The sequence below is a fragment of the Mastigoproctus giganteus genome, chromosome 12 (assembly GCF_048544385.1).
Source record: "Mastigoproctus giganteus isolate SK-2022 chromosome 12, ASM4854438v1, whole genome shotgun sequence".
In the NCBI taxonomy this organism is placed as follows: Eukaryota; Metazoa; Arthropoda; class Arachnida; order Uropygi; family Thelyphonidae; genus Mastigoproctus; species Mastigoproctus giganteus.
The window spans coordinates 47,302,363-47,317,728 of NC_143586.1; the positions used below are offsets into that span (position 1 = coordinate 47,302,363).

At 39.0% G+C, this 15,366-nt stretch overlaps 1 protein-coding gene across 1 annotated transcript in view; it reads left to right on the plus strand.

Annotated features, from left to right (window-relative positions):
- The first annotated feature begins 3,063 nt into the window (after positions 1 to 3,063).
- LOC150077017 (equilibrative nucleoside transporter 1-like) overlaps positions 3,064 to 15,366 on the plus strand; it is a 157,806-nt gene continuing 145,503 nt past the window's right edge. The window contains exon 1 of the mRNA XM_090385620.1: positions 3,064 to 3,325. Coding sequence (XP_090241746.1) covers positions 3,144 to 3,325 — 182 coding nt within the window. The 5' untranslated portion in view covers positions 3,064 to 3,143. The remainder of the gene's footprint in view (positions 3,326 to 15,366) is intronic.

The window sequence follows — 15,366 nt, forward strand, 5'->3', positions numbered from 1 at the left end:
AGAAGCACCCCAACCTACAAGAAGTATTACAACCTATCGATTACCGCAAAGCCTTCGACTCATAGCCGGCTAACAGAGACCCTGAAGATCTACACGGTCAATTCGATAGTGACAAACTTCCTAGGAGCAACAATGGGGAAATGGAGTACCACCATTAAGGTCGAGAACATCACAACCAGACCAATCCTCATCAGAAGAGGAATCTTTCAGGGTGATGCCCTGAGCTAACAGGGACCCTGAAGATCTACACGGTCAATTCGACAGTGACAAACTTCCTAGTAGCAACAATGGGGAAATGGAGTACCACCATTAAGGTCGAGAACATCACAACCTGACCAATCCCTATCAGAAAAGGAATCTTTCAGGGTGATGCTCTGAGCCCACTGCGGTTCTCTTTATCGCTCAACCCGCTATCCACCCTGCTTAACGTAAGTCAATAGTGATATAATCTCAAAGAAAGAAGAAAGAATCTATACACCCTCACCCACCCACCTGATGTACATGGATGACATCAAGCTCTACCTGGCAACCGAGAAGCACTTCCAGCAACTACTCCAGATCACCGAAGAATTCCACAGTGATATTCGGATGGAATTTGGTCTAGCCAAATGCAAGACCCACACACTACACCAGGAAAACTTAGTCAGCAGAAACTAACTGCTGCTGACTGGTAAAGAGGTCGAAGCTCTGACAGAAGGAGACAACTACAAATACCTAGGAATGATGCAGGCTCAGCAGTTAGAGCCCAGGGAAATCAAGAAGTGCCTGACCGAAAAATATCATCAGAGACTTAAAAGCCTGCTGAAAGCAAAATTGAACGGAGGGGACACAGTTAAAGCCATAAACACCTATGCATCTCTAGTACTAACATTCTCCTTTTAGGTCATAGATTGAATTAACACCGAGCTAGAGTATATAATGCGAACGACAAAGACAATGATGACCAAGTGCCACCAACCAACACCAACGAAGACAGCAGTGGACAAACTAACAATAGCTCGGAAATAGGAGGAAAGGGCCTGATAGACTAGATAGGAGCAACAGAAAACAGCGATTGTTATCCTAAGAGATTACTTTGAGAACAACACAGCACCACTGCACCAGGCCATAAGGAAGATAGATAAGTGGTACACTCCCTCAACCCAAGCAAGAATCCCCCTCCCGCCCAGACCGCACAATCAAAGAAGCTAGAAAAATGGGCAAAGGTGGCACTCCATGGTAGACACTACAATGACCTCCATGAAGATCACATCGATAACATTGTTTCCAATGCATGACTCACATGAGGGACGATCTTCCTCAAGAGTGAAGGATTCATGCTTGCCATCCAAGACCAGGTAATCAACACCAGAAAGTATAGAAAATACATCGGAAAGGAACCCGGAATGTCAGATTACACATGTCGATGATGCCACCTGGCCTCAGAAACGATCCAACACATCACCGCGGTGTGCAAGGTGAAGACCCAGACTGAGTACGCTCATAGACACGACCAGATAGCCTGGATAATACATCAGGAGGTAGCGAGGAAATACCAGTTGACCAACTCCCGTCGATGACGCGAGGAACTTTAATGGGCTTTTTTCACTCAGTGGCTGAGTTAGTCGGTCTCAGGCGTAGATAGCAAGGTTTTTCTTCCCAGTAACTGGGTTTTTTTCGTCCAGCAAAACAGGCAAATCGACCATAGAACATACGCAATTTACAGACACAAATACGGGTTAATGTATTTAATTAAGGGCAACCCTAAAATAATAATAATAATAATAATATACCAGTTGACCAAAGAAAATGTACCATACTACAAGTACGAACTCCAGATAGTACTAGAGACCCGAACACCCAAACTGTACTGGAACCGCGCCACGATAACGGATAAGACCATCCCGCCAAACAGAGCTGACATAACCCTTGTGGACAAGATGGAAAAGTCTACCTACCTGATTGACAAAGCGGTGTCCAACACTAGCAAAGTATAGAAAAGCCACGAGGAAAAATTAGGGATTACACGAACGTGAGATATGAGGCGAAGGAAATTATTATTATTATTATTAGCCATATGGTGAAAAGAAGCCTGAGGATTTGGCCCCGGGCATATGCGAGAAACGACCAATCCGATCATCGTGTCAACCACCGGTATGGTGCCAAAGACCCTACATAGCAGTCTAGCATCAGTAGGTCTCCCAGATAACACCTACAAGGAACTCTAGAAAGTCTCAATCCTGAAAACATCTAGGATAGTGAGAGAGTTCCTCGACCAACAGTAACACCAGATGTTACAACCACTTTGTGTACTTGGCAGCATATCGTCACGGAGTGGAATCCCCCAATCAGGGAGAACTAATATAAGAGTAGCAATAATAATAATAATAATAATAATAATACTTTTAATCTTAAATGTCAGTTTGAGCCACGATCATGATCAATATTTCTCAACGATTTATCAGCTCACAAAATTCATGTTTTTTTTTCTTTATTTTTTTATTATAATTATTATTTAATTATATGTGCGTGTCATAGTAGAAGTATATATGACCCACAGAATAGTAGATTCTCTGTGATATGACCGATGATTTAAGTTGCGTCTTTAATTATGTTCATGAAAACATAAGGTTTTGCAAGTAGTGCTTTTGATGTTTATTCAATATGATACGTTTTATGGTGATGTAAATTTTTGATTCCGTAGTGTGTGTGTGTGCACGACCTGCATTAATTCAACGAGAAGGGAAGATGTAGTTTGCAAAAACATGAAATTAGTTTGCAAAAGACACACTGCCTGAATTGTCATAAATTTTCCGATTCAATAAAATATTTCGAATAGAACAAGAGCAGTATCTGAACTAAAATTACATTTGTTCAATATCACACATTTTAACAGGAGTTGGTGCAAAGTTTATTACACATTTTACTGAAGTTGGTGCAAAGTTTAAAAAAAAAAAAAAAAAAATTAGTACCTTAAGTTTATACAAGTGGCCAGAATTGAGCATCATCCAGATAATAGAAACTCAGTTTAGTATGATGTTCCCAATTTGAGACGGCAAGTTTGCTGTAGTAAAAATATTTTGTTTCTTAGTTTCTGGAGTTTACTGTCATACGAATATGTAATAAAAAAAAGTCTGATTTAATTGTGTATCAGTGTTAAGGTTATGGCTCACGTGCAGGCTGACTATTCCACTCTGTCAACATCAGTTACATATAGTGAATTTGGGTCGGATTTTCCAGTAACTTTTAGTGATAATTATGCAACTTTTAATGACGAAGAGGAAGATTTACCACGTAGTCTGGATACACCTTTGGTTGAAGAAGTGGCCACTATTCCTAAAGACAAGTAAAACATTGAGATTTTTTTAGGCATAGTTATCGATTTGTTTTAAAATAAAAAAAAAAAAGCATGAGAACTTAATGTCTGAAAAAATTATAAATACATTTTTAATTGTAGGGCCTCCCCTTATTATTATTATTAGCCATATGGTGCAAGGAAGCCTGAGGCTTATGCTGCACCAACCTAAAAAAAAAATTCCCGAGTTACCCTGAGAGAGAGTGAGAGTATAGAAAGGAATCACTAAGAAAGAGAAGAATGATGATATCCAGCTCAGGACCCTGGGTGTGCCAAGCCCATACTCACCATACAGGGATATGCTGTCAATTTGTTAACAAGTAGAGACTGCACCAAAAGAATTTGGGCTAAGGATGAACCCCAGTTGAAATAGCCTATTAAATTTTATCAAACTAATTTTTTAAAAGGAGCTTGGATAATTCACAAAAATTTAACAAGAGGTTCATGCAAGGCTCCGAGCCCCCTCCAGCACACTTCTCTGTGTGTATACAAGGGTCAGTCCATAAATAATGCTTCTTGAGTGACAGAATTTTTTGTAATTGAGTTAATATTATGAAGTTCTAACTATGACTTTATATATTACTAGAATCTAGTAATATAGCTTTGTTTTAACATCATAACTCTCTTTTATACTGATTACTAGAATAGATATTAAGATATAAACCTGCTAAAATAAAAGTTTATATCACAGATCTGAAGTTATGAGCAGTCAAACAGATGCCCATTTCTGCCAGTAGTGGGTGGTCAAGTTCCTTTTAAGTCAGGAGAAAACTCAACTTTCCAGATTAAAGAAAACTTGAGAAAAAAATATATGCCAATAAGCCATATTGATATAAGCAATATTTGTAGATAGCTTGCAATTTTAAAAGAGGACTGATATTTGTGACCAGCAAAGGAGCAGAAGGCAAGACAGCATTTAAGACATCATCAAAATTTTGGATGAATTGATTCAAAAAGGGAAGACAACTACATTGCATGCAAGGATACAAACACTAGGGTGTTCAAAGAGAAGTGTATTAACCATTTTAAACACATTAGATTATAGAATATTTTGCAAATGGGTATGACAAGCTGTTAGCAGGAGAAATTAAATTCTTTAGGCAGGTGATCTGCCAAGACCTGTTGCAGGAGTGCAATAGCTTTAAAGATTTTTTTTAAAGGCTTGATAGCAGGTGTTGAGACCTAAATCCTCCATTATAATCTTTATTCTAAATGCTAGTCTGTGGAATGGACATATCTGTCAAACTAGTGAAGGAAAAAAACTCAAACTATTCAATCATTTGAAAAAAAAAAAAAAAAAATTGTAGCCACAATGTTTATGAATAGAAAATGCCTAATTTATGTGGATTTCTTATAGAAAAGTCAGACTGTGAATAAGAAAAGATATTGTTAAACACTTGATAAGCTTAATAGTGCTATAAAACAAAAATGCAAGGCTTTAACGGGACACCAAATCACATTACACCAAGATAATGCCAGGCCACATACTGGACATATGACTCAGATGAAAATTTCAGACCTAGGGTAATGAGTTTTGCCTCATCCTGCATATAGCCCAGACTTATCACTGTATTTTTTGTCTCTTTGGGCACATGAAGAGATATCTTCATTTCGAGTGACGAGAAACAGAAAAAACAGTGACAGGCTGGCTTCAACATCAGGGTCCATCCTTTTACCACAGGTGTATGTGAGTTGGAAAGAATGATGGCAAAAATGTATTGATAAACAAGATGAATATATAGAATAAATTACACCAGTGTTTGTTTAATAAATGACTAGGGGGCTTTGCCCCCTGCTTGCTGCACTTGCTTCTTTTGATTAAATAAAATAAAATACAGACGCTTTCGACACTGTCTCTCTCTCTCTCTCTCTCTCTTTCTCTCTCTTCCTCAGCTACGAATACATAAATACGTTACTTATGGAAATTAAGAATGCTACTGCTTGGTCATGCTAGATAAACAAGTGCTTGGTCATGCTAGATAAGCATGTGCACAAGATTTATCTAGCATGACCACGCTTAAACAGAAGCTTGTTTTACCACAGTAAAACAAGCTTCTGTTATGTATTTTAGTATTTGTTACATATTTCCATGTAACCTGCATCCCTCTTCTCAGATTTTTCTGAATAAATATCACTAGGAGGAAAATTATTTTAATGTATAGAAAGATATAAATTTCAACTTTGTAACTGTTTTCTTTATAGTCTTATGACCAAAGAGGCATTATTTATGGACTGATCTGTGTATATACACACATCCAAAGTATATTCAGAAAGTTTCTTTAAACATATAATAAATCTTACAGAGGTGGTAATGCATGAAATATTTGATATCATCTTTTGTACACCTATCTGGAACCAGTATACTAGTTCTGACACATTTAAAGATTGACAGATGATTGATTTTAGTCATGTATCACTCTTTATTTAAATGTGTTGTAGTTCTAAAATGTTCTAAATTGCAAACAAGGCTAAATTTAGTTTGCAGTTCATATGTAGGATGACGCATTGTATTCTGATTTTATTGAGCAGTGGTGCAGACTATGAAGAAAATTATCATAGGTGATGAGTCTTTTTTAATAAGGACTCAGAATTGTCTAGAGTACACTGAATGCCAGTTTGCTATCTGCATTTGTAATGCAATGTGTGGGTTTTTGATGTAGTCTCCTTGTAACTCAATACACCTTTAACAGCAGTACTTCAGATTCATGATCCCAGTTTTGTAGTCCCTTTCTTGAAGGTCCTGAAAAGAGGAGTGTGATTTTCTTCCAGACAAGTTCGTTTTTAGTTTTGAGAATAGGTGAAACTCAGATGAAGCTAGATCTGGCAAATATAGTGGGTGGGACAACAATTTAAAGCCAGCGTGATGAATCGCAGCCATGGGAACAGCTAATTCTTGAACAGGTGCATTGTCCTGTTGAAACAAACTATCTTTAGTCGGTTTTTCTGGCCTCTTTGACTTGATTGCATCTCATAATTTAATTATGAAGTTATCATAGTATTATTGTCTATTTATTGTTTGACCCTTTGGAAGATAATTTACCATTATCCCTTTTGAATCCCAAAAGACATATGCCATGACCTTGTCTGCTAATAGGACTGGCTTGGCCTTCTTTGCAGGCGATGAATACATGATTTCACTATTTTTATTTCGGTTTCAAATCAGGTTGGTAGTGATGAAGCCTTGTTTCATCCATAGTTTTCTGGATCAGCTTAATAACAAGTAAAGTCTTTTTTTTGAAGTTTTGAGTTGAAGGGGTTTGTTAAGGGAAAGTCTCATCTCTTATAAATTTGATTGGATACCATGGTGTGGTGGAACTTCATATCTGACTGCACAATTACTCCCAGGTCTTTTTCATTTTCTACCACCTTATGTGCGGCACCTCCGTATCCAGGTGGGCAGGAGCAGCGGTGCGTAGCACACGCTTCTTGATTAGACCGAGGTTCGAGCCTGTGACCACCAAATACAAAGGATGCAGAAAGGTCAGGAAATGACCACCGCATATCTCCAGAGCAATATGGTCTTTGTTGCTAATGCTCCTAAAAACCAAATAACAACAACAACCTTAAGTGTAGTACCACACAGTTGGTACGTTCCTCTGGGGTTACTTCTACCCATATGCAGTACTTTGCATTTGTCAATGTTAAGTCCCAAATTTTTCAGATCCTGTTGCAATAGCACACTGTCATTAATAACCCTGCCAACCTTTGCATCATCTGCAAACTTCGATACTAAGCCTGATATACCTTCATCAATATCATTGATAAATATACAAAACAGCAGTGGACCCAACACCGAACCCTGTGGGACTCCACTAATAACATTAGTCCACGAAGAGCAGTACCCATTGATTACCACCCTCTGTCTTCTCCCACTCAACCATCCTTTTATCCATTGTAGCAACTTACCCTTAATACCATTCTGCTCCAATTTGTACAGTAGTCTTCCGTGCACAACAGTGTCAAAAGCTAACCTGAAATCCAAGTATGAGATATCAAAATTTTTTGATATCACATACTTGGATTCAGTTCCTTTGTAACCACATCATAATATCCCATCAAATTTGTCAGACAAGACTTTCCCTTAACAAACACATGCTGTGTCTGAATTATTGCTTCAGTCTTGTCTAGATGATCCTGCAATGCATCTTTAACCAGTGACTCCATTATTTTACTCGGAACAAAAGTTAAACTAACTGGTCTGTAATTATTCGTGTCACCCTTTGATCCCCTTTGTGAATTGGGGATACATTTACACATCTCCAGTCCGTGGGGACCTCCCCTGAGTCCAAGGATGCTCTCATAATTATGCTTAAGAGTTTGCTTACTTCCTTTACCACCTCCTTTAATATAACTGGATCTATCCAGTTATATTACATATAACTAGTTATACACATATAACTAGTTATACATAATCCAGTTATGTGTGTGAAATTTGTTTTTTTTTTTTTGGTTAATGCTGCATAAGTTCATATGCTTGCTTTATTGCATCACATGCCTCCATTACCACAACTACTACTAGATGTTTCTAATCAGGTGTCAAAAAGCAGGGGATTCATTGTGCAAAAAGCTTTGTCATACCTAATTCATTTGGCAGAATGTTTTGCACCATTCAACCGAGATGCAATATAGTCTCTACTATTTCTCTAATAGTTTTTTTTTTTGTGTGAACCCCAAACACGAGAGGTATTAGAACCTATAGTACTTAGTACCGTGCTTGGGTTGGAGTTTGAGAAGACGAAAAAAGATATTTGTTGACATTGGATTTGAACTTCTGTAGATTGTAATTTTCAGGAAATACATATGAAGGAAGGTTGTTCCAGAAAACGGCAGTAGAATGAATAAATGAGGAAGATGAAAAGTTGGTTCTGTTGGTTTGAAGTTGGACAGTAAATGGATGTTGGCTGGTGGCAGCACGTGTTCGGACTGTTTTGAAAGAGAGAGTGGGAATTATAGAAGCCATTTCAGAACAGTGCCCATGGAAGTATCTGTAGAAGAGGCATGCAGCAGAAACAGCACGTCTATGAGAAAGCAAGTGGAGAGACTCTGTTAGAGATGAATCATTAATTAACCTAACTGCCTTCTTCTGAGGTGCCTCCGTAGCCAGGTGGGAAGGAGCAGCAGTATGTAGCATACGCTTCTTGATTAGACCGGGGTTCGAGCCCGTCACCACCAAATACGGAGGATGCGGAAAGGTCAGGGAATGACCACCGCATATCCCGGAGCAATATGGCCTTAGTTGCTAATGCTCCTAAAAACCGAACAACAACAAACAAAAAGCCCTCTTCTGAATGGAATCAAGAAGCCTGAGAGAGGTTTTGGGGGCACCACCCCAGATGTGGGAACAATATTCCATGGCAGGGCAGATTTGCGATTTATACAGAGTGAGCAGCTGTTTGGAAGAAAAGTAACGCCGAGAGGGAAAGAGAAAACCAAGTTTTTTTAGATGCAGAGGAAGCAATATTTGTAATGTGCTTGTGCCAAGAGAGATTAGAAGTCACGGTAATCCCCAAAAGAGATATATCATTTTGCTTAGAAATCGGAGTGTCACTAAAGATAAGCATAGGAGCAGAAGAATCCTTTTTTGCGAGATATAAGACAAGACTGAGTTTTAGAAGGGTTGAAATCAACTAAGTTGTCTTTGCCCCACTGGAGAATTACCTGAAGATTGGCATTTAAGGAATTGGTAGCAGATTTTCGAGAAGTTGAAGCTGATTGTGCAGGACAAGGTTTCTCAAAATGGAAAGTGGAATGCAGTGTGCTATCATCGGCAAAAATATGGATAGGTACAGTCAGTGGAAGAAGGTTATTAATATACTAGAGGAAAAGAGTGAGGGAAAGAACTGAACCGTGGGGGACACCAGCATTAGTGGAGAAGTTAGAAGACAAAGAGCCATCTACCATCACCATCAGTGAGCGTTCAGAGAGAAAACTGGATAACCAATTACTAAAAATGATTGGCAAACCATAAGATGGGAGCTTGTTTAGAAGACCTTTATGCCAAACACGATCGAAAGCCTTTGAGATGTCAAGAGCAACTACTTGTGTTTCACTGAACCTTTCCATTGAATTAGTCCATAAATGGGTAACATGAGCCAAAATATCACCAGTGGATCGACACTGGCGATCGTTGATCAGGTAGAAGGTTTCTAGGTAGTTTAAGAGTTGGCGGTTAATTGATTTTTCCATTAATTTAGAAAGAGTAGAAGTAATTACAATGGAACGATAATTGGATGGGAGGGATTTGTCTTCTTTTTTAGGAACTGGCTGGATATGAGCAAATTTCCAAGCAGAAGGAAAAACACCTTTGGAATAAGAAAGTGAAAAAAGGCGGCAAACAATAGGAGTAAGTGCAGGAGCACAGGTTTTGAGAACAAGTGGAGAAATACTATCGGGATGTGGAGCTTCCTTTGCATCAAGATTCGTCAAAATCCTTCTGACATCGTTTTGATGGAAGACCACAGGAGGCATTGAATGGAGCGTGTTGGGAATGGTGGGAGGTGTTTTACCAAGATCATTAATACATGATTTGTAAGAAAAATGGGATGCTAGCAGGTCAGCTTTATCCTTGGCTGAAGTGACAACAGAACCATCTGGTTTGGACAGAGGTGGGAGCAGAGATGGGCAAAAGTTGCGGCCAATAGTTTTGGCAAGAGACCAGAATGCTCGGCTACCATTAGGACAAGAAGCAAGTTTTCTACTCTTAGCCTGTTCAAAATCTAGTTTGGACTGATTAATAACTGCTTTACAATAGTTGCGAGTTTGGTGTAGGCAGAAAATGAAACTGAAGAATTAGAAACAAGCCAATTACGATATGCAACATTCTTCTCTTGAACAGGCTTAGAACATTTATTGGAAAACCAAGGTTTAGATAAAGGACGAGATTTTAAAGTGGAGTGTGGGATAAAGAATTCCATTCCTGCAAGAATAATTTCACTGACACGATCTGAGCAAACGTTGACATCAGAAGTTTTGAAACAGTAATCCAACCAAGGAAAAGAAGAAAAGAAATCTTGCACGTCATCTCATTTTGTATTCTTGTAATGCCAAACAACACGAGGTTGGGAATAGCCATGAGATAAAGGCTCCATTGGAGAAGAGACAATCACCAAGTTGTGATCTGAAATGCCAAAAGGACCTCTCACTTTGACCGTGTACTTAGAAGGGAGTACCTGCCCGGCAACCCAAAGGTCGCGGGTTCGATTCCCGCCTCGGGCTTGGATCAGGTACTGCAAAAAAACCTTGGGAGGTGCAGTATGGTCACAGAAGCCGATGCGCCAACAACTACCAAATCAAAAAAAAAAAAAAAACTTAGAGAAGGGTTGTTTGTGAGAAAAAAGGTCAAGCGTGTTGGCTGTATGATTAGGATTGTTGGGTGTTCTTGTAGGTAAATGAACAATCTGTGCAAGGTCATTAGTAATTGCCAAACCCTCAGCATCTCGACAAGCTGGGTCGGTGTGACTAGAAAATGGAAACCAGATGGAGTTGTGAACCTTAAAATCACCAAGGAAAATTACCTCACTGTTAGGAAAGTTGGACTGGAGAAAGTCAAGTTGCAAAGAGAGGAAGTCAAAGAGCTCCAAGTGATTAGTGGAGTTGGGAGAACAGTAGAGACAACAGATGAATTTGACACAATGAGGTAGAGAGATTTTAAGCCAGAGAAGATCAAAGAGAGGAGATACCAAATTGCCAAGTATCTGACAAGGAATATCTGAACGGACACATGCACAAGTACCACCTTTGTGGTGAAAGGAATCATACAGAAAATAATTTGGGTATCTGAGATGAGCAGTAGTTGAATCAACCGATAACTGAGATTCTGTCAGAAAAAGTACATGGGGTTTGGCAAACTGCAAGTGGAAATGGACATCGTTGAGATTAGAATTGAGACTACGTATATTTGTGAAATGAATTAGGAAGTGTTTGGGAGGTTTAGATCTTTTTGCAGATAAGCTTGCTCTATTAGTTTGACAATTCATGGTGTATTCAATGGTAAGAAAAAGTGGGTGGGACATGCTGTATGAAGTAATGAAATTTTTGGATATGGCGTACACATGGTAAGAATATACCCAGATCCTTGGCATAACGTGCCCTCGACAATGTCCCCCCCCATACACACTGCTCGGACTCCCTCCAGTCACTATCTGGCAGAGTAGAGGTAGCAAGATTATACACTAGCTGATCCGGAAGCTTCCTAGAGAGTTACCTATAGGTTCGGTCCGGTGTACTAACTAGCAGCCAGCCTGCAAACACCATTTTAGAGCTGTACCCTTGAAATGTAAGGAATATTGGATTTCGCCACGATGTTCATCATAACCTCAAAAGTCATCAATCATACTGCGTGATGGAAGAGATGGGGAAGGGTTGACCGGAGCTTAGCTCTAGGGACTAAACATGGCTTCCATCACTTCAAGCCTCCAATAAGCAAAGTGGTGGTATTGCACCTGTTGATGAGAGTCATCTACCACCTAGTACTGCCTGGTAACATAGAAGGGTGGCGTTCCTCCATGTGGTGTGGGCTCCACACCTCGATCTCTGCTTACGTTGGTTCACACCAGTGGTCACCCACCATGTACTTGTGCATGGAGGTTATACCCAGGATTACTAACAGTCCCACCGTCGTGAAGGTGCAAGCAGAGGATTTGGCTGTCACAGACCATCCGGACTTTGCCAAAATTGGGTTCACTTGACTTGAGTGTCACCCGAATATCTGTTCCATCAGTGTTTTAGACTCCCAGATAGCAAGTAAAGCTTGTCTGGCATATCTGAGAGAATGACTGTGACAATCTCAAGCTTATGCAGCTTATATAATAGTGATTTAATGTACATGCTGTGTAAGTTATGTTTCCACCTGGAAAAGGGTGGAAACATAACTTACTCTGCCTTTTAACGCTTGATCAGAAACGTCTACAATTGAAAACTTCAAAGCTCTTGGCTTGTTATTAAGCTGATCCAGAAATCACTTATTGTGCTTGTTTAGATTCAATATATTTGAGTACACACCTGCTGTCTCATGTTGGAACCAAATATTTCTGAAAACAGTCACAGTAGTGCTTTAAATTTTTACTGGATGACAAATTTGCCTAATGGATGATGTTATCTGAATAAAAATGATATTAACCATTTTAGCTTGATTATGCAGTCAAATGCAGTCATTTCTAAAAAGATTATGCCTGAGCTCTGAAGGACCATGTCTCCAAATGATTGACTAAAAAACAAAACAGAGAAATGTTTTAAGATGTTGTTTCAATTTTTGCAATGACATGCAATGAAATAGTACTCCGTGTCATTTTTTCCTGATTTCTAAATTCTAAATACACAGAATTTAGAAATATCCATTTCTAAATTCTGTGTACAGTATTTGTCAATGTTAAACTTCAGCTGTAATTTCTCAACCTATCTGCCTAATTTTTCCAGATCATGTTGCTGTAGAATACTGTTATTACTGTCATTAACCACCCTGCCAACTTTTGTATCATCTGCAAACTTGGATATTCTGCCTTCATCAATATAAAATAAATTTTCTGTTTATACTCTGGGACGACCAAACGGTCACAGGAGTTTACAAGATACACAGAATACAAGAAACAGCACCGTATTCAGCAGTCACGGGCTTGAACCCCAGTCACTCAAAGCACGTGTACTTATGCACCCGCACGCCTGACCACTAGGCTACGGCGGTATATCATTGATAAATATAGAAAACAACAATGGGCCTAACACCGAACCCTGGGGGACTCCATTAATAACATCAGTCCATGGAGAGCATTGATTACCACTCTCTGTCTTCTCCCACTCAACATTCTCTTTATTCATAACAGCAACTTGCCCTTAATGCCACACTGCTCCAATTTGTACAGCAATTTTTTATGTGCAACAGTATCAAAAGCTTTCCTGAAATCTAAGTATATGATAATAAAATTATCTTTTGCATCCAGTTCCTTTGTGACCATCTCACAGTATCCAATAAAATTGGTCAGAGAAGATTTTCGCTTAACAATCCTATGCTGTGTCTGAAGTATAACTGCAGTTTTGTCTAGATGATCCTGCATTAATTCTTTTACCAGTGACTCCATTATTTTCCCTGGAACAGAAGTTAAACTAACAGGTCTAATTACTCGTGCCACCCTTTGTGAACTGGGGATACGTTCACACATCTCCAGTCCATGGGGACCTCCCCTGAATCCAAGTAAGCTCTCATAATTATGCTCAAGGGTTTGTTTACCTCCTTTGCTGCCTCCCTTAATATAATTAGATAGATTTCACCCACCCCAGATGCCTTTATGTTTAACTTCAACAATTTCTGTTCTACTTTACTCTTAGTTATTACAAAATCATTTAGCTCCCTGTTAGAGTTTGATACACTTCTGGCCTCCACTTCCCTAAAGAATTCCTTGTGTGAATGTTGATGCAAAATACTCATTCGTCTTGTAAGCAACCTGAGCAGGATCATCAACAGCCAAACAATCAATATCAAGTGGACCAGTGTGATTCATCCCATTCCTTCTAGTGTGGGCGCCTCCGTAGCCAGGTGGGAAGGAGTAGCAGTGCGTAGCACACGCTTCTTGATTAGACCGGGGTTCAAGCCTGTCACTGCCAAATATGGAGGATGCAGAAAGTTAGGGAATGACCACCGCATATTCCCGTAGCAATATGGCCTTAGTTGCTAATGCTCCTAAAAACCAAATAACAACACCCTTCTAGTGTTTACACAAGTAAAGAAATCCTTGCTGTTTTTATTTGCATCCCATCCCAAAGATTTCTCGTAATCTGCCTTTGCTTTCCTAACCTCCTTTATGACTTGGTTACAGACTAGTTTATATCTACCATTGGCTTCTATGTCATCCGATAATTTATATATCCCATGCATTTTTTTCTCTGCCACGAGTCTAGTTCATCTGATAAATTCAAGGAATTAAACATGGAAGCTACTAGACTTTTCATACCAACTGAGAAATACTATTCAAAGTTTTGGCCTAAATGAAATCAGATGAACAGACCCATGGCAGAGAAGAAAATTACATGGGATGCATACAAAATATCAGGAGACACAGAAGCGTATGGTAGATTTAGGCCACAACCTTTAATAGTATTTCTTTGTTTTTATCAAAAGCCTAGTAGCTTCCATGATTAATTCTTTCACCAATTCTAAATGCTTGCCATTTAGAATTGGTTGATGGTAACATCATTAGTTAGTCCACTGTATAGAATGTAAAAACTGTCTGACACCATTGTAGTCACCTTTATGAAAGAAAAGACCCTTCTCTTTACCTTTGATAGTGGTTACGTCATTAAATAAATCCACATCAATAACTGTGATCACTGCTTATAATCAGATTAAGAGTATTAATCCTTCTTGTTGCCTCTCTAGCATGCTGCTGTAGAAAACAGTCATCCAGTAAAACCACAAAAGTCTTGCTAGTGTGTGAGTAACTAACCCAAAAGTTCCAGTTAATATCTGGAAAGTTAAAATCTCTCCCATTTAAAGACATTCTGGTTTACTGGCCCACTCTATTTCTCTGTACACTTGTTTGTCGTACTCATTAGAGTCATTAGTCATGTGACACTCTCTCCTATTCTCATTTTTGCTTTCTCGGTGCTTGTCTCCCCAAAATGAACCAACATTGCACTAGCAAACTATGTCAACTGGATGCACTGCCTAAGATTTTATGTGCTTCTTAACTAAGGGCATAACTTCTTCCCCCCTTTATTCTGTCTATCCTTTATGTATACATTGTACACCCCATATTCAAATTCTGCATCCTTTATATTTGCGTGACACTACATCTCTGATATCTCAACAATGTCCGCATTTGATGTCCTGACCAGCACTTCAAATTTATTTACTAAGGCAATTGTAAGACTACACTTGGGATATTCTGTCCAGATATGGAGACCACATCTAAAAAGAGACATCAAAAAGAGACTTGAAAGGTTCAAAAATGGGCAATTCACTTGCTAACAGTTTTCTGACTCATGTAACACTGTCTCATTAGCATCAGTAAATATTCTTACATCCCTTCTGTTTAAATATA